This window comes from Orcinus orca, chromosome 11 (genome assembly GCF_937001465.1).
Source record: "Orcinus orca chromosome 11, mOrcOrc1.1, whole genome shotgun sequence".
In the NCBI taxonomy this organism is placed as follows: domain Eukaryota; kingdom Metazoa; phylum Chordata; class Mammalia; order Artiodactyla; family Delphinidae; genus Orcinus; species Orcinus orca.
This window is the reverse complement of record NC_064569.1, coordinates 8,568,939-8,596,826: the sequence shown is the minus strand read 5'-3', so window position 1 is coordinate 8,596,826 and position 27,888 is coordinate 8,568,939. Positions and strand designations below refer to the sequence as shown.

The 27,888-nt window shown below is 40.3% G+C and overlaps 1 protein-coding gene across 4 annotated transcripts in view; it reads left to right on the top strand.

Annotated features, from left to right (window-relative positions):
- Positions 1-22,845, top strand: part of STYK1 (serine/threonine/tyrosine kinase 1) — a 51,924-nt gene extending 29,079 nt beyond the window's left edge. For 3 of the 4 annotated variants that reach the window (XM_033408121.2, XM_004281146.3, XM_049694948.1), the window contains exons 2-10: positions 4,300-4,454; positions 4,865-4,999; positions 7,737-8,003; positions 8,725-8,906; positions 10,674-10,757; positions 15,154-15,362; positions 17,144-17,184; positions 17,852-17,948; positions 20,111-22,845. In XM_033408121.2, coding sequence (XP_033264012.1) covers positions 4,391-4,454; positions 4,865-4,999; positions 7,737-8,003; positions 8,725-8,906; positions 10,674-10,757; positions 15,154-15,362; positions 17,144-17,184; positions 17,852-17,948; positions 20,111-20,315 — 1,284 coding nt within the window. In that variant the 5' untranslated portion in view covers positions 4,300-4,390 and the 3' untranslated portion in view covers positions 20,316-22,845. Of the gene's footprint in view, positions 1-4,299; positions 4,455-4,864; positions 5,000-7,736; positions 8,004-8,724; positions 8,907-10,673; positions 10,758-15,153; positions 15,363-17,143; positions 17,185-17,851; positions 17,949-20,110 lie in introns of those variants that run through there. The other variant, XM_033408122.2, reaches the window with a different exon arrangement.
- Positions 22,846-27,888: the final 5,043 nt, after the last annotated feature.

Here is a 27,888-nt window from a genome sequence, read left to right as displayed (position 1 = left end):
TCTAGGTGGTCACAAAGCACAGAGCTGATCTCCCTGTGCTATGCGGCTGCTTCCCACTAGCTATCTACCTTACGTTTGGTAGTGTATATATGTCCATGCCTCTCTCTCGCTTTGTTACAGCTTACCCTTCCCCCTCCCCATATCCTCAAGTCCATTCTCTAGTAGGTCTGTGTCTTTATTCCTGTCTTACCCCTAGGTTCTTCATGACATTTTTTTTTCTTAAATTCTATATATATCTGTTAGCATACGGTATTTGTCTCTCTCTTTCTGACTTACTTCACTCTGTATGACAGACTTTAGGTCTATCCACCTCATTACAAATAGCTCAATTTCGTTTCTTTTTATGGCTGAGGAATATTCCATTGTATATATGTGCCACATCTTCTTTATCCATTCATCCGATGATGAACACTTAGGTTGTTTCCATCTCCGGGCTATTGTAAATAGAGCTGCAATGAACATTTTGGTACATGACTCTTCTTGAATTATGGTTTTCTCAGGGTATATGCCCAGAAGTGGGATTGCTGGGTCATGATCATTCACTTCTATGGTCTCTAGACTGCAGTCTTGAGAAAATTTGGGGTGGATTTCGCTTCCCATTTTATTCTCATTCTCTTCCTATTTGTGTCTCCTTCATACTGCTCTGTGTCCCTCTAGATTCTCGATTTGGGGGGCGGGGGAACTAAATCTTTTTTTTTTTTCTTTGCAGTATGCGGGCCTCTTACTGCTGCGGTCTCTCCCGCCACGGAGCACAGGCTCCGGACGCGCAGACCCAGCGGCCATGGCCCACGGGCCCAGCCGCTCCGCGTCACGCGGGATCCTCCCAGACCGGGGCACGAACCCGTGTCCCCTGCATCGGCAGGCGGACTCTCAACCACTGCGCCACCAGGGAAGCCCGGAACTAAATCTTTTAATATGCTAACAGAGTCAGGAGCAAATGAAAAGAGAAAAAATAAGGAAGGATAACCACAAATGAGGCAATAATATTGTTTTAATTAGAGCCCTGCCTGAGAGATTTGGCACCATACGTATGTGTAAACTTTAGGCAAGCTATGTACATATTTTCCACGGTCAAATATAGTTATCAGAATTAACAATTTCACAACCTCACTCGACCCTTGATTCCAATGCCCTGCGTGTAGTAATACATGGCACCAAAGAGAGAACTTGAAATCTGCCAACTCTTTATTCGCTGTCTGAATTAGCTTTGTATAAAAATGAAATTAAATGTTTTGTTTAGAAAATAAGTGAGACACAGAGAAAATTAGACCTGCTTAACGACCATAGGGGAGGTAGACTTTTCCCACATAACCCACGGACCACAATTGTTCAGACAGGTGCTGTGAACATCTACTTGGGCCCTAGAGCAGGGGTCTCGGGTGGGAGGGGAGCCTTTAAAAATAATTTGAGAAACAATGGCATGAAAGGATAAGGCATATAGGGTTGTGTTTTACATACTTAAGGACTTTGCACTCCAATTAAGAGACGAAGCAGTAGCGAACATATTTTTTTCTTTTAACCCAGTGAGATATAGTTGAAGGGGACAGAGTATTGGTCATTATTGTACAGAAATGTTGGTCAGATACATTCTTCTAATAATCAGATGGGTTAGAATCAAATGCATAAGAACGGCCATCCCAGAAGGTTTTTTCATCTAGCCATGGCTTTTCTTAGCTTGACACAGAATGGGCAGCCAAGTCATGTGGTAATTGAATGTTCGTATTCAACTAATTGCAGAGAGAAAAATGATGTGGAGAGAAATATTGTTCTTACAAGTGATCATAAGAACTTTGTGACCTAAGTGCTTTGAAGGGCTCTGTGTGGTAAGTTTCCTCTGTAGGCGTTCATGGATATAGGGGTATACCTGGCACGTATTCCTTAAAAATTCTACATTCATTTGGTATATTATAGATGCCTCTAGCCAAAGCGTAATCTTCGGAAAGGGCTTATTATACAAACATCTGGAAAGCAGTTTATTGAGTGGGCCTCGCCACATTATAGGTTTATTTCCTTTCTTCAGCATCCAGTTTCGTTGGGCCGCTACGTGTTGTTAAGCCCAGTCTCTATAAACTGTCTAAGCACAATTACAACTCATGGTGAGAACCTTGCTCAGGAAATGCAATAGAAGGTCACGTTGTATCCCAAGGTGGGTGCTCTGTAGTAAGTGTGATACCCAGGTGAAAGGGTATAGGCATGGACTTGGGGCCTTGGCCACAGGTACGTTTGGCCATGTGCTGTCATCGTGGGCGGCCACCTGAGCAGCTCTACGTGGGGACACGTGCACAGGGCTTTACGTTTCGTGCTCAGGTGTGCGTCAGCACGTGTGTAGTTTGGTTTCTGGGCGGAGCTCGCGAGTTGGAGCCGGCTGCTGCCTGACCCTTTTCTCCTCTCGTACTGCGTACTGCGGTAAGAGAGATTATGCTCCCAGAACCGACTCCCCAGAGAGCCAAACTCGTTTAACTGGCTGCTCCCCGAACGAAAATAATTACATCTGATAAGGCACCGAAAAGGAAGTAAGAGGAAAGGAAAATAAGAATCAGAATGACATTTGCAAATTATGTTTGAATTCTCCCGGCTGAGCTAATGTTTTATTTTTAGGACCTTCTTTGCCCTCTCAAGGCTCTCTGTTTCTTGCCCTTTTATGAGTGTTTTCCCTTTCATGCAGTCTTGTGGAATTGTGGGAACTTTCACCTTGCCTTTTTGGCCTGCAAACTCGATGAGATGGACTTTACTATCTTACCATTCATTGCCTTCATAGATCCCTCCCTATGTGCAAGCCCACAGATAAGAATTTCACTTTCTCTCTGTGATGTTCCTTCTCCTGGCTACTCCTCTGTTTACTTAGGTTTCTGTCAACCAGCCACACACCTGTATCTCTTCTGAGCTGTAAGGGGATTGTTTAACTCTCATCCCCTCAGACAAACTCATGCAACTCCAGGAATAGTGAAAAGAGGACAGCTGGCGGGGAGGTTTCTTTACATATGTGTTTCCGGCACTGAGACACTCTGCCTCAATAAGGTATTAGTGGTTATTAGTATTAATAATAAAACACAACATGTAATGTAACAGATGGGACCATAATATGGCTAATGGCACATGTGTACAATATAGTATAATATCATATAAGTTACAATTATGATTTTCTAAAATTTACCTTGTTATTAAATCACTACAGAACTAGATCACATATTCAGTTACCTAGGCAGTGAAAAATTACCATATTTGTTTCAGATCAATCAGAATTAAAGAAGTTGGCTTTGCTGGCCATGGAATCAAGTTAACCAAGGGCAAAATAAAGTTTTTATATACATGGAAGAGCGGTGACCACCAGTTCTCTTCAGAAAGAAAGAATTGGGTTTTTGGAAATATATGCTGATTATATAGAATTCTATAGAAATATATGCTGATGATATAGAATATAATCATGTAAAGAATCTCTGGTCAGGTAAGCAAGAAACTCACAACTATAGTTTCTTGGAGGAGAATTGGGAACTGGACAGATGGAGAAGGATGGGGTGGGGAAAAGATTTTCATGGTATACCATTTTATATTTTTATTTTTGGATCATATGAACATATTTCTTTTTTGTTAAAATAAAAAGAGAGGAAGAGAAGATGGCTTCTCTTTGGCTTGCTTTCATCCACATATTGGTAAGAATGAGTGTCTGTGTCTATCTGTATATGACGGGCAGGGAAAGCTCTGAGAGTTGCAGAATTAAATAGTTTTATTGATAACTGCTATCTGCTCACTGGTAGCGAGAATGCGGTAGAGGGATGTTTCAGAGAAGGAAAGCAAATGCATAACTCATCTCTCTTGAAATCTGCCAACTATGGATTCATTGTCTGAATTAGTTTTGTATAAAAATGAAATTAAGTGTTTTGTTTAAAAATTAGGGGATACACAGAAAAAGAAAATTAGACCTTCTTAAGGACTGTAAGAGAGAGAGATCTTGGGCTTCCCTGGTGGCGCAGTGGTTGAGAGTCCACCTGCCGATGCAGGGGACACGGGTTTGTGCCCCGGTCCGGGAAGATCCCACATGCCGCGGAGCGACTGGGCCCGTGAGCCATGGCCGCTGAGCCTGCGCGTCCGGAGTCTGTGCTCCGCAACGGGAGAGGCCACAACAGTGAGAGGCCCGCGTACCGCAAAAAAAAAAAACAAAAAACGTTCTTCCAGTTTGAATGTCAGATAGTTGGATAGAGATGAATTGGTGGCTTGGAGCGTTCCAGGTACCTGTGTACTTAATAACTAGCTATTTGGAGAAGTGTTTTAAAATTCTCTGTGTGCTCCATTTTATTTTAGTTTTTCAGAACAACTCAATCCTTGGGGATTATTCTCTAGTGCTCTTTGCATCCTCTGAGGGTCAAGCGCTGAACTGGACTGCTGTGTGGCAATGGGAGATGAGAGGCGCATGACGCGGATGCTGTTGGAATGCAGTCTCAGTGACAAGTTGTGTAGTAAGTACAGATGATATAGAGATCTGCCCTCTGAGTTTAGGATGATGGAGATTAAGATCTGAATAGATTCTGGAAGGAAGATCATTTGATTTCTAATAGAAATGAAGCAATGGTGAGAACTGAATTGGCACTAGTGGCTTTGGGCGGAGGGGGGAGAGTGGCAATCATAGATCCAGATGTGCTGCATCCTCCAACTCAGTAGGAAAAGTGAGAGACGAGGTGCACAGCATACTTCATGGGCTAAGAGACAGGGACACTGGGATTTCAGAGCAGGGAGTTGATCCCGATTGTGGTAGAGGGATCAGCAGGAAGAGATGATCGTGTGGGGTGAGCTGAAGACTGATGGGTAGGGGAAGTCAGGTTAGGCTGCTTCTTCAATCTCTTCTCTACTTCCTTGATTTCCTACCTAGTTGTCCAGGAGCAGCAGTATGAAATCATCATCATCCCAACCCTTCTGGTTGGGATCTTCCTCATTCTCCTTGGGGTCATCCTGTGGCTTTTCATCAGAGAACAAAGAGAGCAACAGCAGTCTCCTGGACTACGAGGTAAAGTTCAAACCGGGGCTGGGCAGTGGCTCGGGGAAGATGGAGATTGTAGAAAATGAGGCACAAGCCTCAATGAGCCCAAGTCTAGAGGACCCTGCAATGAGATAGTGGGTATGGGTCCCCTCCTGTGCAGTTGAGAGGGGGGTGAGCTCTTCCCAAGGAAATGTAATGTATGCTTGTTAGCTGAAAGAAGAGTAGGCAAGAGAGGCCTCCTGTAACCTGTTTCTGTCTTCTTCGTCCTATTGCACTATCAAATCGTTGGCCATGTGATTGTCTAAGGACTGGGGAGCAAGGCTTGGGTAAAGCCCAGGGTTTTGTAACCAGCTTGGAAGGATGACATTTTACTCTACAATGCATTACAGCCCTACCCTGTGCTTCTGGAATTTAGGATGTAAAGGGGTAGCCTTCATAATAGTCCTTGAAGCATTAGGTAGGAGGTGATAATGTGCTATTCTGGGGTGCCACTGAGCATATAATGGAAGAGAATCAGCTCATACAGGAAACTCAGAGAAAAAAGAAGGAAAAAAATATCCTGACATTAAATGAAACTCTACAGTGGCTGACCCCTAATCCTTCTCTAAACTGTATCCCAAGTCTCTTATAATTCACTCTTACAAAAAACTTCTCAAAGAACTTGTCTAAACTCACTCTCACTACTTCTACTTGTCATGTTCTCTTCTGAACAAACTAAAACAAGGCTTCCCCCACCCCTCCCCGCAATCCACCAAAAGAACTCTTTCCAAGATCACCAGTGTCAACTCTGTTGGGTCTTCATCCTACTTGACCTGTCAAAAGCATTTGACACTATTTTGCACTTCCTCCTTCTTGAAAAACTTTTTTCTTTCCTTTTAAATCTACAGTCACTTCATAACTGATCTCATTTTCAGTCTTATGGATTCAATTATTTTCTCAATTCTGACTATAGTCCCCTTGAACTCAGATTTTTATACTAAACCACCTACTTTGCAGTTTGGACCTAGTACACATCTAATACGTAATGTGTGTAAAACAAAGGTCCTGAAATTCCCTCACAATGTCCTCTCCCAACAGCCTTCCCTATCTTAGTAAATGGCAAGCCCAGCTCCCTATATGTTCAGTCTAAAATCTTGAAGATGTCCTTGACCCCTCTTTCTGCCACACTCCGTCTCTAGTCCATTAGCAAATCCTGTTAACTATGTCTTCAAAATAGACTCAAGCCACCCTCACCTCTCATAGATAATTGTAATACACTCTTAAGTGGTTTCCCCGCTTCTGCCTGTATCCTTTTATGCTCTATTGTCCCAGAGCAGCAGAATGATTCTTTTAAGGCATAAGTCAGTCCTGTCAATTCTCTGCATGAAACCCCCAGTTGCTTCTCAACTTAGAATGAAAAAAGACAAAATTCTTTTTAAAAATAATTAATTAACTTTTGGGGCTGTGTTGGGTCTTTTTTGCTGCACGCAGGCTTTCTCTAGTTGCGGTGAGCTGGGGCTACTCTTTGTTGCGGTGCGCGGACTTCTCATTGCGGTGGCTTCTCTTGTTGCGGAGCATGGGCTCTAGGTGCACGGGCTTCAGTAGTTGTGGCTTGTGGGCTCTATAGCACAGGCTCAGTAGTTGTGGCGCACGGGGTTAGTTGCTCCATGGCATATGGGATCTTCTTGGACCAGGGCTCGAACCTGTGTGCCCTGCATGGGCAGGCGGATTCTTAGCCACTGTGCCACCAGGGAGGTACAAGACAAATTTCTTTTAATGGTCTTACATGATCTGGGCCCTCTCTGGCCTCATCTCCTGTAACCCTCCAGTTTTCCCCTTGGTTCCAGGGGCACTGATTTCATTACTCTTCCTCAAATATGTCAAAAATGCTCCTTCCTCAACCTCTGCACTTCTTCCTGATACCAGTATGGTTTGCTCTCAAATTGCTTCTATTCTCAAAAGTCATCTTCTCAGAAAGACCTTTCCTGACCTTCAAACATAAAATTGCATAACTGATGCTCCTTCTTCCCCTCTTTTCCTCCATAACACTCCTTACCTAGTATATTATTATCTGCTTCCTCTCTCCTACCACTAGATGGTAATCTTCATGAGAATCTGGACTTTGCCTCTTCCTATCACCTAGAACAGTGCCTGGCACAGAGGAGGTGATATTTGTTGAATAAATGGATGAATTCATGAATGAATAAAGATTTAATAAAAAGAATGACTCTCTCTTCTCTAATGGAGAAAAGCTGGTTTAGAAAGGGGGAAAGTACCAAAAGAATTTTTTGATTGAGACTCTTGGAAATATGGAATAATTTGATTTTGGGGACAACTTGAGGGAGGAATAACTTTCGCTCAGAGTTGAGTAGTTATCCATACCTACCCTCTACCTTGGGAAGCTGTGTGATTGACTTTAATGATAGTCTCCACTGGCAGTTACCACCACATTTAGGTGTCTGTGGTTTGAATACCTATTCAGTAACTTCCTTAATTGTCTTCATACTATACTCATACTGAACTGTAATCCTGAGGAAGACTGAAATGAAATGTCGTTACCCACTTTCAGAGGTCCATCTCCAGTTGTCTTAGAAGTAATGGGATTATTACATAAATTCTACAAGGTTTGTATTGATGCTGGTTCATAGGGAAGCATCAGAAGGTATCCTCACATTGGCCAGAGAGAAAATTGCTGAAGGGACTCCATGATGGTTTGTTCCAGGTTCTGCTTTCTTGGAGTCCCTAGGCCAGGAAAAAGCTTGTTGGTACCACCTCTTTGTTTTAGGTGTTGCCCACGTGCCTGCATCTAGGGGCCTAAGCTGGGAAGCAGCAAGACCTGAAGGAAGTGTGTTTGTACCGCTTAAGGAGACATCGGTGGAAAGCCTTCTACGAACTTCCACACATGCCCTGGCTAAGCTGCAGGTGCCCCGGGAGCACCTCTCTGAAGTTCTGGAGCAAATCCACAATGGTAGTTTTGGGACCATCTACCGAACCAAGATGTATACTGGGGACCCTGATGAGCCCAAGAGTGTTGTCCTCAAGGCTTTAAAAGGTAAAAGGAGAAGTGTTGGACTTCCTTTCCTCTTTTAACTTGTTTTTACTGTGAGCCCTCAACAGTGAATGCTAACAGGCTTTGCAGACATTAAGATGTTAATCAACAGATAGTTGTGGTCACAATTGGGCACAGAATAAGAAGGGAATAGAAAGTAAAAACTCTGAAACAGAAAGGTTCTTCTTTGAGTCTTTCCCTAGCTCAACCTTGCCTATCAAGGCTGTTAAAACTGATTTTTCCATATTAGATATTACTTGAATGAGGATTTTGTGGTTGTTTCTTCATTTTTCTTCACTGTTTTGATATCTTTTCCAGTTACTGCATTTTTCTTCTTTTTGCTGATACTCATTGATATGGACGAGTAATGATGGATACGTAAAACAGAACAAGGATAGGATTAGCAAGAATATTAATCCAAAGGTCTAGAAGTGGTAATATGTTAAGGTGTGATAATATTTTAATGTGAACAGAACACTTGTCTATTAGGCAGAGGAAAGCCCACCAGTTCTAAAGACCTATGGTTCTATGTTACCTTTGACAAAAGATGAGTGACATTGAAGAGCATCTTCTAATTGATTCTCTTTCTTTTTACCTTTTGTCTACACTCACTCCCCTTTGGAGCCTTGAAATTTATCATCTGATGTTGCTTCCTGACTTGAACCCCCATTTTATTGGTGATACTCTGACTGCTCACTCCCCATGGTTCTTGTGTCCTCCACAGAACCAGCTGGGCTCCAAGAGGTGCAGGAGTTCTTAGGGCAAATCCAGTTCTATCAGTACCTGGGGAAGCACAAGAACCTGGTACAGCTGGAAGGCTGCTGCACAGAAGGGCTGCCGCTCTATATGGTGTTGGAGGATGTGGCCCAGGGGGACCTGCTCAGCTTTCTCTGGACCTGTCGCCGGGTAAGTGGTAGGGTAGAGGTGTTGGGAAGGAAAGGCATGACCTGGCTTATTAGCTGTTCACATGTCAATTAGCCTGACAAATGACAAATTAGAGAGACATTATAATAGCATAACAGAGTGATTATCACCAACCAATAGAATTTTTAATGATGATGGAATATCTGCTCTGTCCAATATGGTAGCCACTAATCACATGTGGCTACAGAACCCTTGAAATGAGGCTGATATGATTAAGAAACTGAATTTTCAAATTTATTTAATTTTAAATAATATATGTTTAAATAGGCATATGTGGGTAATGGCTACCATATTGGGCAGTGCAGATTTAGAGAATGGACTTTGGGCTCCATCTCCTACAAGCTATGTGACTTTGGGCAAATCACCTCTCTGAGTCTGAGTTTTCGGAATCTGTAAAGTGGGAGTAATAATAAATACTTATTAAAATTCAAGGAAATTATGTCTGTAAAAACATAGTTATTGGAACATATTAAGCACTCAAAATGGTAGCTGTTTTAATGATAATTGCATAACAACCTAACTACTGTTAGTAATCATTTTGTTGTTAGTGTCAAGTATATTTTCCATTCTGTAACATCACCCTAGTGTACCGAGGCTGAGTTAAGGAGAATTTCAGCCTGCAAGTTTGTATATCTCCAATTCATATTTTGAAAAATTTAAATGTTCAGAAATTTCCAGGCTAAAGTGCAAGTCCTATTCCTTCCAATTTCACCACTTCTCTATCTACTCCTCTTTTTGAAGTGCTCCATGTTTTCCTAGTTAGCTCGTCACTTGCTGCTGAACAAAGTTCAATATTAATCAAGCCTCCTAGGTAGGCTGATCATTGTATTACTAAATGTGTATGAAAAAGAGACCTTGTTGACTTCTTCCACCCAGTGATGCAAATAGGACAATGTGCACATCATGAGATTTTAAACTTTTTAAGAGGTTATCCATCTGTCACTTGGTCTGTGCCCTAACCACACTTGTTTCTTTTTATTTTTCAGACTGCATGCCTCTCTATTTCAGATTGTTTTCACATGCTTTTCTCATTACACCAGACTTCTCTCCCTTTCCCTTCTTTGTAGGGTCAATGGCCACTCACTCTTCGGATCTCGTCAAGAGCTTTCCTTGCTTCTCCAACTGAATGAGCTCTCTTTCCTCCACCATCATATGATCTCTTTTACATTTCTTTCATGGCACTTATAGATATGTAACCATGTATTTATGTATGATTATTTTATTTTGATTCACATGTGTTTGCCACAGTATAAGCTCCAGAAGGCGTAGACATATTTATTTTGCTCACTTTTGTATTCTGAGGTCCTAAGATGGAATCTGGCACATAGTAGGCATTCAGTCAAGATGTGTTGAGTTAATGTGCTTAATTAATCTCTCTCTCTCTCTCTCTCTCTCTCTCTCTCTCACACACACACACACACACACACACACACATGTTCTGCCTTAGGAAAATTGCTGCTTTATCCAATGGATAGTCTTATATATACTTGTCTTTCTTACCTGCTATTCTGTTCTTCATTCTGCTATTCACCTACATTCTTTACTGTTTTTCTGGTCCAATAAATCATGGTACTTCTCTGCATATCTGAGAATCTCTCATATCGTCTGTCCTTGAATCTTATAGTCCTTATATTTTTGTGTATTTTCCTTAGCTTTGATAACTGCATTTAAGAATATCTCTGCCCCTAGCTTTTCTTTCAGATCTGTTCATGTCATTTTGATGTACTGCTTTTTTCTCTATCTATTTAGGATGTGATGACCATGGATGGCCTTCCGTATGACCTCACAGAAAAACAAATATATCACATAGGGAAGCAGGTCCTTTTGGCTGTGGTAAGGCTTGGAGAAATGACAACAGATGGCAGTGATTTTTCTTGTTAGCTTGGTATTTAATGTCATATTTCTCAGTTATGCTCTCAAATGGGGTATATATTATAAAGGAAATCAGATGAAAGATAGGGGACGGAAACTCAAGCACCAATAAATTGTTTTCAATTCTTTCATGAAATTACTTAGATAATATAATTCAGGATTGGTAATTCTAGGAAGAAAGTAGTCAGTTTAAAGTGTTTTTTTAATATTTATTTATTTGGTTGCATTGGGTCTTAGTTGTGGCAGGCGGGCTTCTTAGTTGTAGCTCACTGGCTTCTTAGTTGCGTTACATGGGCTTCTTTTTTTTTTTTTTGAAGAAGATGTTGGGGGTAGGAGTTTATTAATTTATTTTTGCTGTGTTGCGTCTTCGTTTCTGTGCGAGGGCTTTCTCTAGTTGTGGCAAGCGGGGGCCACTCTTCATCGTGGTGCGGGGGCCTCTCACTATTGCGGCCTTTCTTGTTGCAGAGCACAGGCTCCAGACGCGCAGGCTCAGTAGTTGTGGCTCACGGGCCTAGTTGCTCCACGGCATGTGGGATCCTCCCAGACCAGGGCTCGAACCCGTGTCCCCTGCATTAGCAGGCAGATTCTCAACCACTGCGCCACCAGGGAAGCCCTGGGCTTCTTCATTGCAGCAGGCGGGCTCCTTAGTTGCAGCTCGCCAGCTCCTGAGTTGTGGCATGCGAACTCTTAGTTGCAGCATGCATGTGGGATCTAGTTCCCAGACTAGGGATCAAACCCAGGCCCCCTTCATTGGGAGCACAGAGTCTCAACCACTGTGCCACCAGGGAAGTCCCAATTTAGGGTTTTTAGAAGGAACAGGCGGGCTTCCTTGGTGGCACAGTGGTTGGGAATCCGCTTGCCAATGCAAGGGACACAGGTTCGAGCCCTGGGAAGATCCCACATGCCACGGAGCAACTAAGCCCGTGCACCACAATTACTGAGCCTGTGCTCTAGAGCCTGTGAGCCACATCTACTGAGCCTGCATGCCACAACTACTGAAGCCCATGCGCCTCGAGCCTGTGCTCCCCAACAGGAGACACCACCGCGATGAGAGGCCTGTGCATCAGAATGAAGAGTAGCCCCTGCTTGCAGCAACTAGAGAAAGCCCAGGTGCAACAATGAAGACCCAACGCAGCCAAAAATAAATAAATTTTTTTTTTTTTTTAAAAAAAAGAATGAACAGGAAGGGTTTTAAAAGGTTTCTCAGTCTTAAGGGTAAAAAACCAGGGCCAAGAGCTGTATGTCCACATACTTCCAGATATATACTAATGTTAACAGATGTAAAAGGGGAAAGGGGAAGCAAGTTGGGAGAAGAAATGGGAATAGAAACTGAATGGGTGAAAGGCTACAGAACCATAAGGAAGCTTATAATTTATACCTGTAAAACAAGAAATACTAGTTCAGAACATGTTAGGTTGTAGATTTGCTTCGATACTGAATGTGATAGGAGTTACAGATACTTTAAAAAGAACAAGGAACAAGTGGAAGAGGAGGAATAAAAAAGAAGGGGCAGAGGTGAGAGCATTTCTTTATTTTAAACTAACCTAAATAAACAGGGAAGAGAAAGAACTCAAGGTTTAAGGGAAAAAAAGTTACCTTTACCAGAATTACTCAGGAAATTTAGATGACTATTCCTATGAAATTATTTAGATAATTGTGTTTAAAATTAGTTACGGAAAATCAGGGCTCTGTGAAGCTACTATTTTAGTATTTGCTATATCTTGCCACCTTGAGGTATGAAATATACAAGGGATATAAAAGGAATCAGAGAAAGCTTAGGAAAAAAGAGGTGATGACGTGAGAAAAAGTTAGTTGAAGTTCTCATGGAGCGAGGGAGCGAGCACATCATACAAATAAATGTTAACTATGGTGTTTGGATGGCCTAGTTGGTATATTTCCTTGATAAAGTTAGGGTATCAGGGGCTTCCCTGGTGGCGCAGTGGTTGACAGTCCGCCTGCCGATGCAGGGGACACGGGTTCGTGCCCCGGTCCGGGAGGATCCCACATGCCGCGGAGCGGCTGGGCCCGTGAGCCATGGCTGCTGAGCCTGCGCGTCTGGAGCCTGTGCTCCGCAACGGGAGAGGCCACAGCAGTGAGAGGTCTGCGTACCGCAAAAAAAAAAAAAAAAAAAGAGAAGTTAGGGTATCAGGACAAATGAACTATTTAAAAAACAGAAATAGACTCACAGCATTGAAAACAAACTTATGATTACCAGAGGGGAAGGGGAGAGGAGGGATAAGTGAGGAGTTTGGGATTAACAGATACACACCATATATAAAACAGATAAACAACAAGGACCTACTGTATACCACAGGGAACTATATTCAATATCTTGTAATAACCTATAATGGAAAAGAATTGAAAAAGAATATATATATATGTATATGTGTATATATATATATACATATATATCTGAATCACTTTGCTGTACATCTGAAACTAACACAACACTGTAAATCAACTATACTTCAATAAAAAGTTAGGGTATCAGGACAGAGCTTACCTTGTATTCTGAACCATAATTGCAGGGGTGCCGCATAGAGATGCAGTGATCACACTGGAGCATTCCTGAGAGCCCAAGGTTACCAGTTATAAGGCAATATCATACTATTTTTTCTAACTTTTAACAACCTCAAGATCAGTACATTCTTCAGTTCTTCTCATTAGAGTATAATATCTTTGTTCTGAGACCTCACCTGAGACAAAAAACCAAAAAACCAAAAAATCCCTGCTAGTCACTGTTTGCTTCACCATCAATGACTGGAAATTACCACCTTCACCTTTTATTTTTTCACACCATTCTTGTTTAGTAATCATAGACCTCAGTCTCTAGCGCTTCAGTCATGTATAGTTTTTCAGCATCTCTGTATGCCTTGAACACCGTGATGTTGGGGGAAATGATTTCAACACATGAGTGTCATTCAGGTGCAGTGGTTCTCAAATGTCTTCTTGGCTGTGCTATAATCATTTTGATACTTCTTAAAAAGATAGGTTATCAGGTCCCTCTTCCTAGATTTTGGTTAAGTAAATCCGGAGAGAAAACCTTATGAATTTATAAATCTCTCAGGCAATTCTGATTTGCAGCCTGGCCTGAAAAGTATTAGTAGAATTTGTAGTACTTCCTATGAATTAGAATACTGGGTTCTGGTCACTACCACTTAGTACCAGTGTGACCTTATATAATCATTTAGATTTATCTGAAAGTTACTTCCCTAACTCACCTCATCTAGTTATTTTAGGGACAAAATGAGATGATGTAAAACTGTATATAAATTTATTATTATGACACTCAACTTTGCTATGTATATATTACCCTGTTTGGGAGACTGCTGCTAGAAACTTGAAACCTACTCTCCTTCCCCTTGTCTAGCTGGGTCCTATCTGAGAGGAAAATCAGGCCAGGGTCAGGGTCAGAGTAGGAGATTATAATTTCCAAACCCAGTACAAATGTTATTTGGATTATTTGCTGTTTGCTAAGCTTTGTTTGTTTGTTTTAAAGCAAAGCTAGTGTGTTTACTAATACATGTGTCTTCAAAAATATAAGGGTATATCAACGTATCCAAAATGTGTAAATCATTTGTCAAACCCCAGAGAATGTACAATGCGAAAAGTGAACCCTGAAGTAAACTCTGGACTTCAGTTGAAAATAGTGTATCAGCATCAGTTCATCAATTGTAACAAATGTATCACACTGATGCTAGTTGTTAATAATAGAGGAAACTATGAAGTGGGAGGGAAGGGATGTGGGAGTGCTCTGGATTTTCCACTCAATTTTGCTGTCAACTTAAAACAACTCTTTAAAAAAAAAGTCTTTTAATTTTTTTAAAAAAGGAATGAAGTATTGGTATCAGTTTGCTAATCTTAAACATAATGCAAACATGTCTGATTCATTATAAATACTTGGAAGCCGGACTTCCCTGGTGGCGCAGTGGTTAGCAATCTGCCTGCCAATGCAGGGGACACAGGTTCCATCCCTGGTCCAGGAAGATCCCACATGCTGTGGAGCAACTAAGCCCGCATGCCACAAGAGCCACAACTACTGAGCCCGCGTGCCACAACTACTGAAGCCCGCGTGCCTAGATCCTGTGCTCTGCAACAAGAGAAGCCACCACAATAAGCCCCTGCTCGCTGCAATTAGAGAAAGTCCGCGTGTAGCAACCAAGATCCAACACAGCCAAAAATAAATAAATAAAAATTAATTAAAAAATTAATAACTACTTGGAAGCGATATGTCATTATTAATGAGGCTTGTTCAGAGTAGAAAATATACTTTTCTTTTCAAGGATTTGTTTCTCTTTATCTGTGACCTAAGCCATGACCTCAGAGAGCTGATCCATCTTTGATCTCATGTTGACAGGAATTTCTCCAGGATAAGCATCTGTTCCATGGGTATGTGGCAGCCAGGAATATCCTGATCCAGTGTGATCTCACTGCTAAGCTCTGCGGACTGGGCCTGGCTTATGAAGTCCACTCCCGAGGGGCCATCTCGTCTACTCGCATCGTACCTCTCAAGTGGCTCGCCCCAGAACGGCTTCTGCTGAGACCAGCTGGCATCAAAGGAGACATGTATGGTTTGTTCCTGCCCTGCCCTATGGATTTCTTCCTTTCTTGACCCAGGTGTCCTCCAGCTCATGAACATGACTGGGTCTATTGTCAATTATGTCTCCACATGAAATGTCTACTGAGAAGTCAGCCTCTCAAGCAAAAATGCGTGTTATGTGGCAGAGCTCATACTTGGCATCTGCCTGCAATCCTTTTAGTGCCTTTTGAAGTATTCCCTCTGTGTTAGATTAGAAACCTTAATTAGGAGAGAAAAAAAATGAATAGATTATTCATGCTAGTATCTGAGGACTTAATCTGGTGGAGTTTTATCTGTTTATCTAGTTTTATCTGAAAGAGGTAGGTCCGCTTAATCAAAAGTTGAGTTAAACTAGGACTTACTAAAATAAGTACCTATGTGTGTGTATATTCAATTTATTTTAACTTAAAACATATAAATAGATATTTAATTATCAGTCTTTTGGAGGAGGGCCAAGGGGATAGACCTGCTATGCTAAATGAAGTTACGTGTTGTGTTTCTTGTATAAGTAGCAACCATAATGAATTACTTTTGAGTTTCCGTTTGGGATGACTCTAAATAGAGTGGGAAACTTGAAAACGCTTGTGACGCAGTTTGACTACAGACACTTAGTGTTAATTTTTTCCCAGTTTTCTACAGTTGTCTCACCCACGCAATGTGACAACACTTTCTTTTTAGCAGCTTGGTTTTACAGAATATTTTCAGAGCATTCAATCTAGTTTTCAGGGAGCTGATGCTTTGGGCATGTATATTTAATCAGCTTACGTAATATTTAATTGCTTACATAATTACAGTTACATGTAGGATTGGCATAAACAGGATTGTAAAGAAGTGCGATTGACTTTTGGTAGCCATATAACTCAACTGCTCGGAGGAGCACATAAACATAATATAGAATATCTTACTAGCCATGAATGTTATGAGTTGCAGGGGAAATTTAGAACATCAGTTGATGTGGTGAGTCAATTAAAAGACTGCTTTTTTATTTTATTTATTTATTTTTTGGCTGTGCCGCGTGGCATGTGGGAGCTTAGTTCCCCGACCAGGGATAGAACCCATGCCCCCCTGCAGTGGAAGTGCAGCGTCTTAACCACTGGGCCTCCAGGGAAGTCCCCAGAAAACTGCTTTTTTATTTCATTGCTGTTTCGCTGACATCTCCTTTTGAATAGAGGTCTGGCAGCTTTGAGAGCTTAACTGGGAAATATTGCTCATTTAATGATGATATTATAGAATAGTGAAATATACATCTCTTGAATCATATTGCTTAGGCAAATGCCTACTCCAATTATGTATAAAACTTGTTATGTTAATATTTTTCCTAGGTTTGGGCAATTAGATCTACTGAGGAAATAGTAGATAAATGATAAAACTTGCTTGGCCTTGAGCTAAGAATAAAGGCTAGAATTTCAGCAGGGAGAAATGGAAAGGATGAAAAAGATGCAGAGGGGAATTTCTGTATGTTTGGGTGAATATGTTTGCATGTTTGCACAAACACTCACAGTTTAGCAAATAATGGTAAATATCTATTAATGTGTAATATAGAAAAAAGGAGACATAAATTCAGTACTCAAATAGATTCGATTCTAAGGGGATTGGACAGAAATGCTTTCTAATGGCACTTCCTCATTGCTTATTGTATCAGTCACCCTTGATTCCCTTTCATTGCCTTTGTAATGGGGTTCTTACTGAAGGCCTCTGGTACTTAAGTGAGCTGTCTTTACGAAAGGCAGAAATAGAAATTAAATCCATGGCCTTGTTTCTTTTACAGCTGGTCTTTTGGGATACTGCTCTACGAGATGGTGACTCTAGGTAAGGAGATCCCCAAAGTAGTGTGCACCTATACAAAAATATACAAGGATGTTTATTTGGGTGGTGGATGACATTTGCTATGAGAAGGGGTTTCGGTACAATCTCTGAAGGTTGAACTGAGTTGACATAGAATCCTGATTTTTGAGATAGTCTTGTAATGTCTTGATTCCCTCCCTCTCTCTCTCCTTCTCTCTTCTGTTTTTAACTTTCTTTGGCTTTCTTTCTCTTTCTTTCCCTCAACACTTTACCAATTCCATGGGAGGTTTTAAAATCCAAGGATGATTCCAAGGATGATCTTGCATAAACATAAAAATATTGTCTTTAGATTTATTAATCCACTTGATGGAGAAACTATAGCACCTTCTCATGTTTGGGAAGTAGAGGGCAGATTATTTTATTTCTCACTTTGCTTTATCTTGTTACTTTCCTAAAGACTCAACGTCCTGCTAAGTTATCAGTACCCACCCCCATCTATTTTTTTCCAAAATTCTCTAAGCTATATCCTTACTTGATCACCAGGGAGCAATTATATTATATCTATTAGTTTTTCTATGGCTATACTTTTGCAGGTAATTAGCCCAGGTGGATGGAGAGTAGTGTTAGTTATACTTTATATTCTGAGGACCCTTAAGTTCTCTTACTACTCTCATTCTTCCCATACCAACAGGGGCACCTCCATATCCTGAAATTCCTCCTACCAGCATCCTACAGCATCTCCAAAGAAGGAAAATCATGAAGAGACCCAGTAGCTGCACACACACCATGTAAATGGTTTTTAAAATCTTTTTTTGCTCTTCATCAGTCGTGCTCCTTTCAAAGTGGTTCAGATGACCCTCAGCTGTCCTTTATGTGCTAATGTACAACCCTAAACCAAACCTCTACAGTAAAACACATCTGCTCACATATACAATGTACACGTATATGTATATCATATGTATGTGTGTATACATACACACACAAAAAATATTGAGGCAACCACTGAGTACTATGTTAGAAATTTAAGTTTGATAACATTGTTAAAGCTTAGTTCTTCTGGAAGCTTTTAAAATAGACCAAATCCATTGCAAATACAGTAGTGTTTTATCTATTTAAATGTCAGTCTCAGTTAGAGACTGCTGGCTTCAGTTCTAATATAGTTGTCATAAAATCCACTACAGTTACTCACTGGTTCCTATTTAATATTTAACTTAAAAACATATTGATTATCTGTTTTCCCAGTTCTAAGCATGTTGGAAGCCAACCAAAAGTGGGGGTGAGAAGAAATGAGGTAGGAGGAGGAGGATATCAAATTGTCAGCAGAAAGGGACAGTTGGTGAACTAACGTAGAGGCAGAAAATGGAAAAATTCAAAATTACACTCAGAATTTTATAACCAATAAAGTACAAAAAAGGTTGTTATAGAACATAAGAAAAGGTTAGATTATTTTTAAGAAGACAGGAGTTAATATATTAATATACATTTCTATTAAAATTGTTGCTATTTTGTAAATTTTTCAGCACTGAAAGGGTAAATTTCCAGCACCTGGGTTTCCCAACATTAAACAGTTACAGCATCAAGCATGTTAAAACTGTTAAATATCATAACTGTTGACATATATTTTTATCTGTATATACACACACATACACACAGTATAGTGATACTGGCTGGGCATACTAGAATGAAGTTGTTGACAAATATTTCTCATAGGCTTTATGTGTATAAAAGTCTGTCCTTGATACTGGGGAGAGACATTTAACTGATAAAGTACCTGGTCTTGAAGAAGGATGTCAGAAACAACAAGAAAATCAACATAAAGTTTGAGGCAATAAGTAGAATGGTTAAAAGCTCAGATTCATCTCAGAGTCAAAAAGACACACGTTCAGTCCTAGTCCTACTACTTTACTGTGTGTTGTGTACTTATTTTAAAATAGGTATAATGATAATCCTACCTCAAAATTATTGTGAGGCTACAATGAAATAATGCATGTTAAGTTCCCCTACCATGCCATTTATAATAAGTAAGTTCTTGGTAAAACATTAGCAGGATTATTAAAGTAGCATCTTCTACAAAGTCTCATCGTACAACATTAAAGAGTGTGGGGAACACAGTGCATGCTGAGGTTTATAAGGAAAGGAATTGAGACTTAAATCTGTAGGAAAGGATATTCAAGGAATTGGGCAGAGCATGAGCAAAGACAGAGTTGGGTGTTACTAACCACATCTAGGGCATAGCAAGACACTGACTTGTCAGGAGGAGAGGGCTTCAGTTAGGCAAGAACTATATGCTAAGAAGCTAGGGGGTGGGATGTTGACTTTATATGGTGAGCAGTGGTAAATCACTGTAGGTTCTTGGGCAGGAATGAGACTTGATGAAGAGTGTTTGAAAACAGGCTATGTTGTAAATTCTCTAGAAACTGGATTGAAGCAAAGACAGATTAAAGGTGGTAAGTACTTCTATCTCGATTAAGGCAATTTCCTGGAGAAGCTAAGTAATAAAGGGGGGAAATGACCTGGATTAAAGGAAGGAACCATCTAATTACATTATATGAAATTAGTATGAATCGTATTATTCCATACCTTCTTATTTTCCTTGCTGTAATGTAGCTCATACTGGTAGATAAGTTATAGCAATGGTTGGGAGTGATGCAAATTAGTAACATGTAAGATGAAAACACTTAAGAGTTTTTGGTAATCTAATGGGAAAAAAACCTGTTCTGTCATACTGATTGTAGTTTAAGAAATATTTAGTCATTCCTTTTATAAAAAGGGTCCTGTTGAGAAGATGGTATTAAGAGACTTAGCATTAGGAGGATGAGAAGGAACAGTATTCTCTGGGAAGCATGTGGGACACAGCAGTGAGAAGTAGGTTAAAGACTCATAGGTTTCTTTTGTTAAGGTTTGTTAGGAGACGAGACAGTTTCTCTTGTTTCTCTTGTTTTCCTTTCAGGTACGGTCTCATGAAGTCCTGCTGGCGTTGGAGTGAGGACAGCCGCCCCTCACTTAGAGAGCTACACTCACGCCTAGAAACTGCCGCTCGAACTGCCAATGACAAGGCTGTGTTGCAAGTACCAGAATTGGTGGTGCCTGAATTGTACGCAGCTGTGGCAGGCGTCAGTGTGGAGAGTCTCTCCTATAGCTATAGCATCCTTTGAAGATCCTGGGGCAGCACACATTTTTGGGAGATCATATACTCTTGGAACCAATTCCTCCAAGAACAGAGACAAGACTTTCTAGTGGGACATAAAGGGAGGAATGGGACATGGATCCTGCATCTTCCCCTACACATTTCCCCAGAAACCTGAAATGATGCTAGATGAGGCTGCACGCAGCATATACCCTCGAGACTGAGAAGTACAGTTTCATTTCTGTTATCCCAGTACTGAAGATGCAGGGTAGATGGGATGGACCATGTCAATGCAAGGCAGGTTTTACAAGTCTGCAGTGTTTGTCGCAGCATGGCACAGATAAGCTGGTCCCTCCCACCACAGGCTGGTTTCCTTTGAAACATGCTTTTATCTAGACTATTATAAGGTCCAGAAAATTGGAATCAAATGAGGGAAGAGAAAGCTGATAAAGGAGTTGATGAGAAGAAAATTGAAGGTTCTACTTGCTCAGGAGTATAGATGAGGACCAAGGTCATCCTTCAGAGAGAAGGGGGAGGAAGGACATACAGGACTTCATTCCTGGTCCGTTCATGCAGGGCTGAAGGAGAACCATTAAGAAAGACTTCTGAGCTCCCCCTAAGGTGTATATAGGAGAAATATGGTCCCCTTTGATCTAATTCTGAGGTAGGTGAACCCTGTTGGTACTATTTTAACTAGAAGCTGGCGGGGTCATTTCATGATTAAGAACATTCAACATGTACTTTTCAACAGTCTGGCTTCCTGGCCCCTATGAGACTAGGGAGACTGAGCCCAGAGGGTCGATTGGGTCGATGATGAATACACTGTGTATTTAATAAATGGGAAATATGGAAGTCAAGCAAAAGTGCTTAGTAGGCAAGGACGTCTTTAAAAGGGCTAGAAAAGGATGTAACCTGAGATGGAAGGATGATAGGTTCCCATTTTCAATCATCCAGTGATCTTCTGTGAAACTTATTTCATTAAATTCATATTTATTGAGTGAAAGTAGGCTTTTCAGGTTATACAGTTGCCAAAATCTCTCCAAGAGGGAGGATAACAGTAGATAAATGAAAGCTAATGACAACAGAAAAATTCAAGAGGCAATCTACGTTGTCAGAAAAGGGATTCCTCATGTGTGAAAAGGGGATGCTACCTACCTCACAGAGTTGTCATGAGGATTGAATGAGAGGATATATTTGTACCGTATCTGGCACATACTATGTGCTCAATAAATGTTAATTTCCTTACTCTCATCCTTACTAGCCTAGAATCTTTCATATCTTTGTCATTTAACACCTACGGTGCCCAAGAAGAGAACCTCAGTCTGTCAGTCACACTGCAAGGGAGGACATGCTTAAAGATGATGGGATGGTACAAATACCACTCGACTGAAATGAGGAAGTCGTAATTTTTGTGTGAGCGTGTGGATGGTGACAGTCATCTCCTACTAGTTCAAAATACTGGAAATATCATGATAATGACAGTTCAGTTGAACACGTGGTCTGTGATTTTAAACAATACCTTGGATGCTCTAGAAGGGACATCCAAGGCTGCTATAGGAAAATGACTGGCAGTTGAAAAACTTGCAGAAGTTAGAATCCTGATGGAGTCATGATGAGTCGCCCAACTGAATAATGATTCTTGCACCTCTAGGAATACCACAATGACTAGACAGAATTTAAATGCGTGGTAAGCAGCAATAGAGAGAAGGGAGGAAGAATGGCTCAGCACAAAATGATGAAGTCCTATGGAATCTCATTGTTCTCAGCTGTTCATTTAAGTCAAATTTACAAAATATTTATTTATTTATTCAACTATTTTCAAAGAATAGAGTGTTAAGGACAACTGTGCCAGACACTGTGCTAGGTGTTGGATAAAAAGAAATGGAGAGCTTTGGCTTACAGTCTAGAAAGCAAGAGACACTATATACACATTTATGTGGGTATTTGTTAATTACAACTGTGATAAGTGCTGTGAAGAAAAAGTATAGGGTAGTAGAAGGGAGTATAAAATGGGGACCTCCCTGAAAAAATGGTATTTAGACTGAGACCTTAGGGATGGGTGAGTAAGCCTGACAGTGAGGAGAAGAGACTTCCAGTTGAAGGATTATATATGTGAAAACTCTGAGGCAAGAAAAAGCTCAGTTTGAGGAACTGCAAGGAGGCTAGTGGGAGGGAGGTATAGTGAAGTGGGAGGAGAGTGGTGCATGATGAAACTGAGCATTGCTCTTTCACGCTGTATTTTTTTTTTTTTGCAAGGGAAATAATGAATTCACCTTTACCAATGATATTCAAAGTAGCACTCGACACTCATCCATCAGGGGTAAATTAGGAATAATAAAAATCAACTCTACCAACAGTCTGGGAATAGATCAGATGATCCAAGAGGGAATACTTCTCAAAATCCCCACCATGTACAAAAATAGACTCAATGGAAAAGAGCAGCCTTTAAAATATGTAAGAGAAAAAAATATTAATTCTACAAATAGTTATTCATTGTATACCACACACAAAGCTCAAAGTTAGCTTCTATGGAAGAAATAAAGACAAATCCTGAATGACTCAAGCCTTCAAGTCACTTATTTGGTAGTAAATTGGTGCCCCTCATTTTTTTAATTACATATCTTTATTAGGAAAAATATTTTGAGCACTCAACCCTACTAAAATTATATAATTTATATATAGATGTAAAATATACACAGTATAAAATAAATGCAATATAAATTAAAATTGGTAAAATAAAGAAATATTATTTTTTAATTTTATTGGAGTATAGTTGATTGAAATAAATCTTATTTTTAAAATATTTTGCTAGTTGTCTCACATTGTATGTTAATGTTTGTTTTGGTAGGAGGCAAAGAAGCAGACAATTGCCATTTTAAACTTTGTTTTTCTGGATATAGGTCTGGAACATTGGATACAGTAATTGTTTATTCAGAGGAAACTGGGTCTTTCCCTCACTTGGCCAGGCTTTTTCCAAAGGAGAATTATATTTCTGGCATCTTTGACTTATCAGCCATACCAGGTATTCCCAAGCTAATGAATGGAAAAAAGAATGAAAATATTTACCATTTAATCAAGTTGAATCCAAGTTAGGGTTTGTTTTATTGTTTTGATTCCCTCCTCTCCCAGTCTTGCTTTTCCAATTTATGCTTTATGGTTAAAAAAAATTGCAAAATAGCTAGGAACTGAGCAAATGCCCACCTGGAAACCACGTCTCATTGAAACTTGACAATGTAATTCAACTTAGAATAGTCTGAACCAGTAGTTCTCAAATCATGTTCGTGCACAACACTAGTTTTAGGTATTTTCTATTAAAATTGAATAATAATATTTTTCACCGTGCTAAAGAAAAAGTGAATAGAATCTTCTAAATCTTAACCTTGCTGTAACAACTGTTGTTAAATTTTTGCTCTACCATGACTCATTTAAACAAATAAATGTGTATCAAATACAGTAGAAGACTGGGAGAATCACCTATTATGCTTAATTTAGCAGACTGGTTTTACTTGTATTGGAAATAAGAATTAGTGGTTATGCTATGTGTTAGAAGCATATAATATTGTCATATGCTCGATAAATTATTAGTTTGAATAATGGAATTGAATATATCATGTCGTAATAATCTAGCAATAGCTTCAAGTGCTCACTCACCATATATGAACATATTTGAGAAACAATGGTGTGGAAGTTTTGGTGTTTCTGCATGATGGTGGTTTTCTCATTAAAAAAAGTAACTCCACTGAGTGGTTTAAAACAGCGGTCCCCAACCCCTGCGGGGGTTGGGGGGGGGCGCGGTTCCTGTTAAGAACCAGGCCGCACAGCAGGAGGTGAGCCAGCGAAGCTTCATCTGCCGCTCCCCCTCGCTCCGCACTGCTCGCATTACCGCCTGACCATCCCCTAACCCCGCATCCGTGCAAAAGCTGTCTTCCACAAAACCGGTCCCTGGTGCCAAAAAGGTTGGGGACCACTGGTTTAAAAGACATATATGGTTAAAACAGAGAAGTCTGCTACAGAAGGGAAGTGAGAAAGGTGGGTGGATGGAATGAAGACTGAAATAGACCATAGTCATTCTGACATTTAAAAACATTTCAATTACCTTAGAATAATTTTTTAGACCATATAATATTCTTGATTTACTACTCTGATCCATTTAATGTAATGAGCTAGCCCTAACAGTTTTTGTCTGTAAATACAAAATCAAAACTATTCAAAAGCTACTGATAAAATAAAGAAAACAAATGAAAACAACAACTATCTTTGGGCTTGCCTGGTGGCGCAGTGGTTAAGAATCCGCCTGCCAGTGCAGGGGACACGGGTTCGAGCCCTGGTCTGGGAAGATCCCACATGCCGCGGAACAACTAAGCCCGTGCGCCACAACTACTGAGGCTGCGCTCTAAAGCCCGTGAGCCCCAACTACTGAGCCTACGTGCCACAACAACTGAAGCCCGTGCGCCTAGAGCCTGTGCTCCACAACGAGAAGTCACCACAATGAGAAGCCCGCTCACTGCAACGAAGAGTAGCCCCTGCTCGCCGCAACTAGAGAAAGCCTGCGCACAGCAACGAAGACCCAATGCAGCCAAATAAATAAATAAATAAAAATTAAAAAACAAAACTATCTTCTCTAATTATCACAAGAAAATCAGAACATATTTCTGGAAATTGTAAGTAGGAATGATTCGATAATTTTAAATAGTGGGGCAAAAGGCAAAAGAGGTGTGAGGACAGAGCAGACATGAGAGATCAAAGGAAGAGAGAATTTTAGACATAGGAAACATCAGAATATTTAAAAGATGAAATTAACACTTAGAAGAAATAATCATCTCTGACCCTAGCCCTCTGACTTGATTCGTCATCATGAAGTTGAAAGCAATAAACTTAAAAACTTCAATGGGAAATCATTATTTTATCAATGAATAATGTGTATTTGATTAAATCATTAAGGCTTCATTTCAGCTGGAGTTGGAAAATGAAATGTTTATTTCTTAATTACTTCACAAGGGTTTTTGAAGCTAACCACAGAGAGATTGCATTAGCAAAGGCAGAAATAGTTCTTCATTTGGCTTCATTTAAGCAGCCCAAACATTTATTTTTATAAATAAACTATGCTGTTACCAGTAAGTATGTCCTAATTTGAAGCCTACAGCCATTGAGATTGAGATTTCTCAATGTTCCAAAAATATTTTCTGTTTCCAGCCCATGTAAAAGCATATAAAATGGTTCTTATATAACTTTATTGTCCAAAATGATAGCCACTAGACATGTCTGGCTATTTAAATATTAAGTTCACACAAATTAAATAATATTTAAAAATAAAAATTCAGTTCCTCAGTCTCACCAGCCACATTTCAAGTGCTCAATAGCCATTCAGAAACTTTCCATAGCTCTGGTGTATAACATCCAAGAAGACCACAACACGCAAATGCTTTACCACTTTCCAATCTTTACAGTGACACAAGAGATGTACAGTTTGGCTTTTTTTTTTTCTTTTTTTTTTTTGTTAATTGTAGGAAGGATTGAGTAAGTATATTTTCACATTTCATCTTAAAAACAGATAGGGTTAGAGAGGATTAGTCTTGAGCTCAGATGTCTTTTTAGGGGATAAAGACAGTAATTGGTTACAGATAAAAATCTTAACCCTGTGCATTCCATAAGCTCTATTTACACAGTCACAGACCTGGTACCTGTAGCTCTACTTAGGTAAGCGTGAACACTTGGCACATTTGCGAAAAATGGGAAGAAAATGCATTAGGAAATCCAAAGATTGCATGAGGCTCCCTACAAAAAACAAATGGATTACTGCCTATATTTTCAGAGATATTATGGAATATTATGATCAAGTTTCTGTGGATTATTTTTGTGGTAAGTACAGTGACTGACGTATCCCAGTTTGCCTGGGAAGTTCCAGGTTTTAAGACGGAAAGTCCCACATCCTAGGAAACTCCTTGGTCCTGGGCAGACTGGAATGGTTCATCACCCTAGTGATGAGGGATGGTGCTTTATGTTTCTTGTATATTTTCCATAATGGCAGCCTATATTGGAACTGAATAATTTTTCTATATTAACATTTATACAATGGTTAATATAGTTTTCTATATTGACAGTTATACAATTGCTAATACAGACTCAACATAACCTGCCCAGTCTGCTTTTCTGGTTATTCCACTTCCATGAACTTTGTGTTCTAATTATACTGAAATGCTTGGCTTTCCCAAGGCATGCATTGTAACACGACTGCACCTTTGCTCAGGCTATTTGCTTTTCCATCCCTCTGAACATATACTGAATTTACCCAACAAGGTCCAACTCAAATAGCACATCTTGTCACAAGCCTTCCCTGGTACTTCCCCTTTCTTCAACTTCCCCAGTAAAGTGACTTGTGTCCTCTGCTGTATTACCAGCATTAAAAAGATTTTTTTTTTCCTTATAGCATTTGCTTCCTTGGGCATGTGTCTACATGTTTGTTTCCTAGACTACAAGTGCAAAGGGCTCTTTTTTAATTACCAGTGCCCAACAATTTCTGGCATGTAGGAAATGCCCGTTATAACTCATTATATAATGTTTTATAAATTCTAAATCTTATTTGACATGCATTATCTCATCTGATCTTTTCAACAGTTCTTTGAGCTTGACAAAGTTTATTGTAGTCTATTCGTTTGGCTGACGAATAAACAGGCTTAGAGATAGCGTCTTAACCACGGTTAGGTAGAGATACGTGATGGGAACGAATCCCAGGTCTTCTGACTGCCACTCTTTCTACCAAATCCCACTGAAGGTTAAAATCATCCAACAGGCAGGATTATTCTGTGTGTTGGTAAAAGAAAGGTAATGAATAATATCTGAACAATAGGCTTTGTGTAAAGCTCACCTTGCCTTTCCCCATCCTTCAAAACCTATCCTAGATGAGCACTCCTTCCCTTTCCCCGTGTAATTCTATCTGGTAAGAAACGCGGGCTGAACCATTTGATCTTAAGTCAAGGTGCCAAAACTCCAGAGGCCACCAGAGAGTAACCCTTACTGAATAAGTTTTATTATTAAAAGGAATTCTTTTATATCATGACTGCCAGAGATTTTTCAGTTTCAACGTGCCTTTCAAAATTTCAGACCTCCTGTCTGATGAATTCTCTTTACTTTGTCTTTACTACTGGCTTCTAGGTGTCGGATAACTAGCCATCATTGTCTGAAGGGGAAAGGCCCGTGTTAGGAATCTAGCAGGAGAAGGGTTTGTATTCTCGATGTGCCATTCTGATTCTGGGATTTCTCTTTACTCACTCCACGAATCAGGGGAATAAGGCCACACCCACCTCACGGATGCCGCGAGAATCAGAGACCCGACAAGTCAGAGCGACTGCGAAACTTTAGCTCCAAGCCCGTAACAAATGCTTTCATATTTTCACACTTCTGTGCTTTCCTAATAGAATATGATCTACTGAATTTTGAAAATAATACGCTTCCAACCTAGTAAAGTTCAGGTCATTGCCGCCCGCCCCTTCCCCGCGCGCCTCCAGGTCTCTCACTCGAGTCTCCGCCCTCCCGCTTTCCTCTGGGGGGGGGGGGGGTCGCAGGAGGCGGAAATGCCGCAGTGACGCGTTTATCCTGGGCGA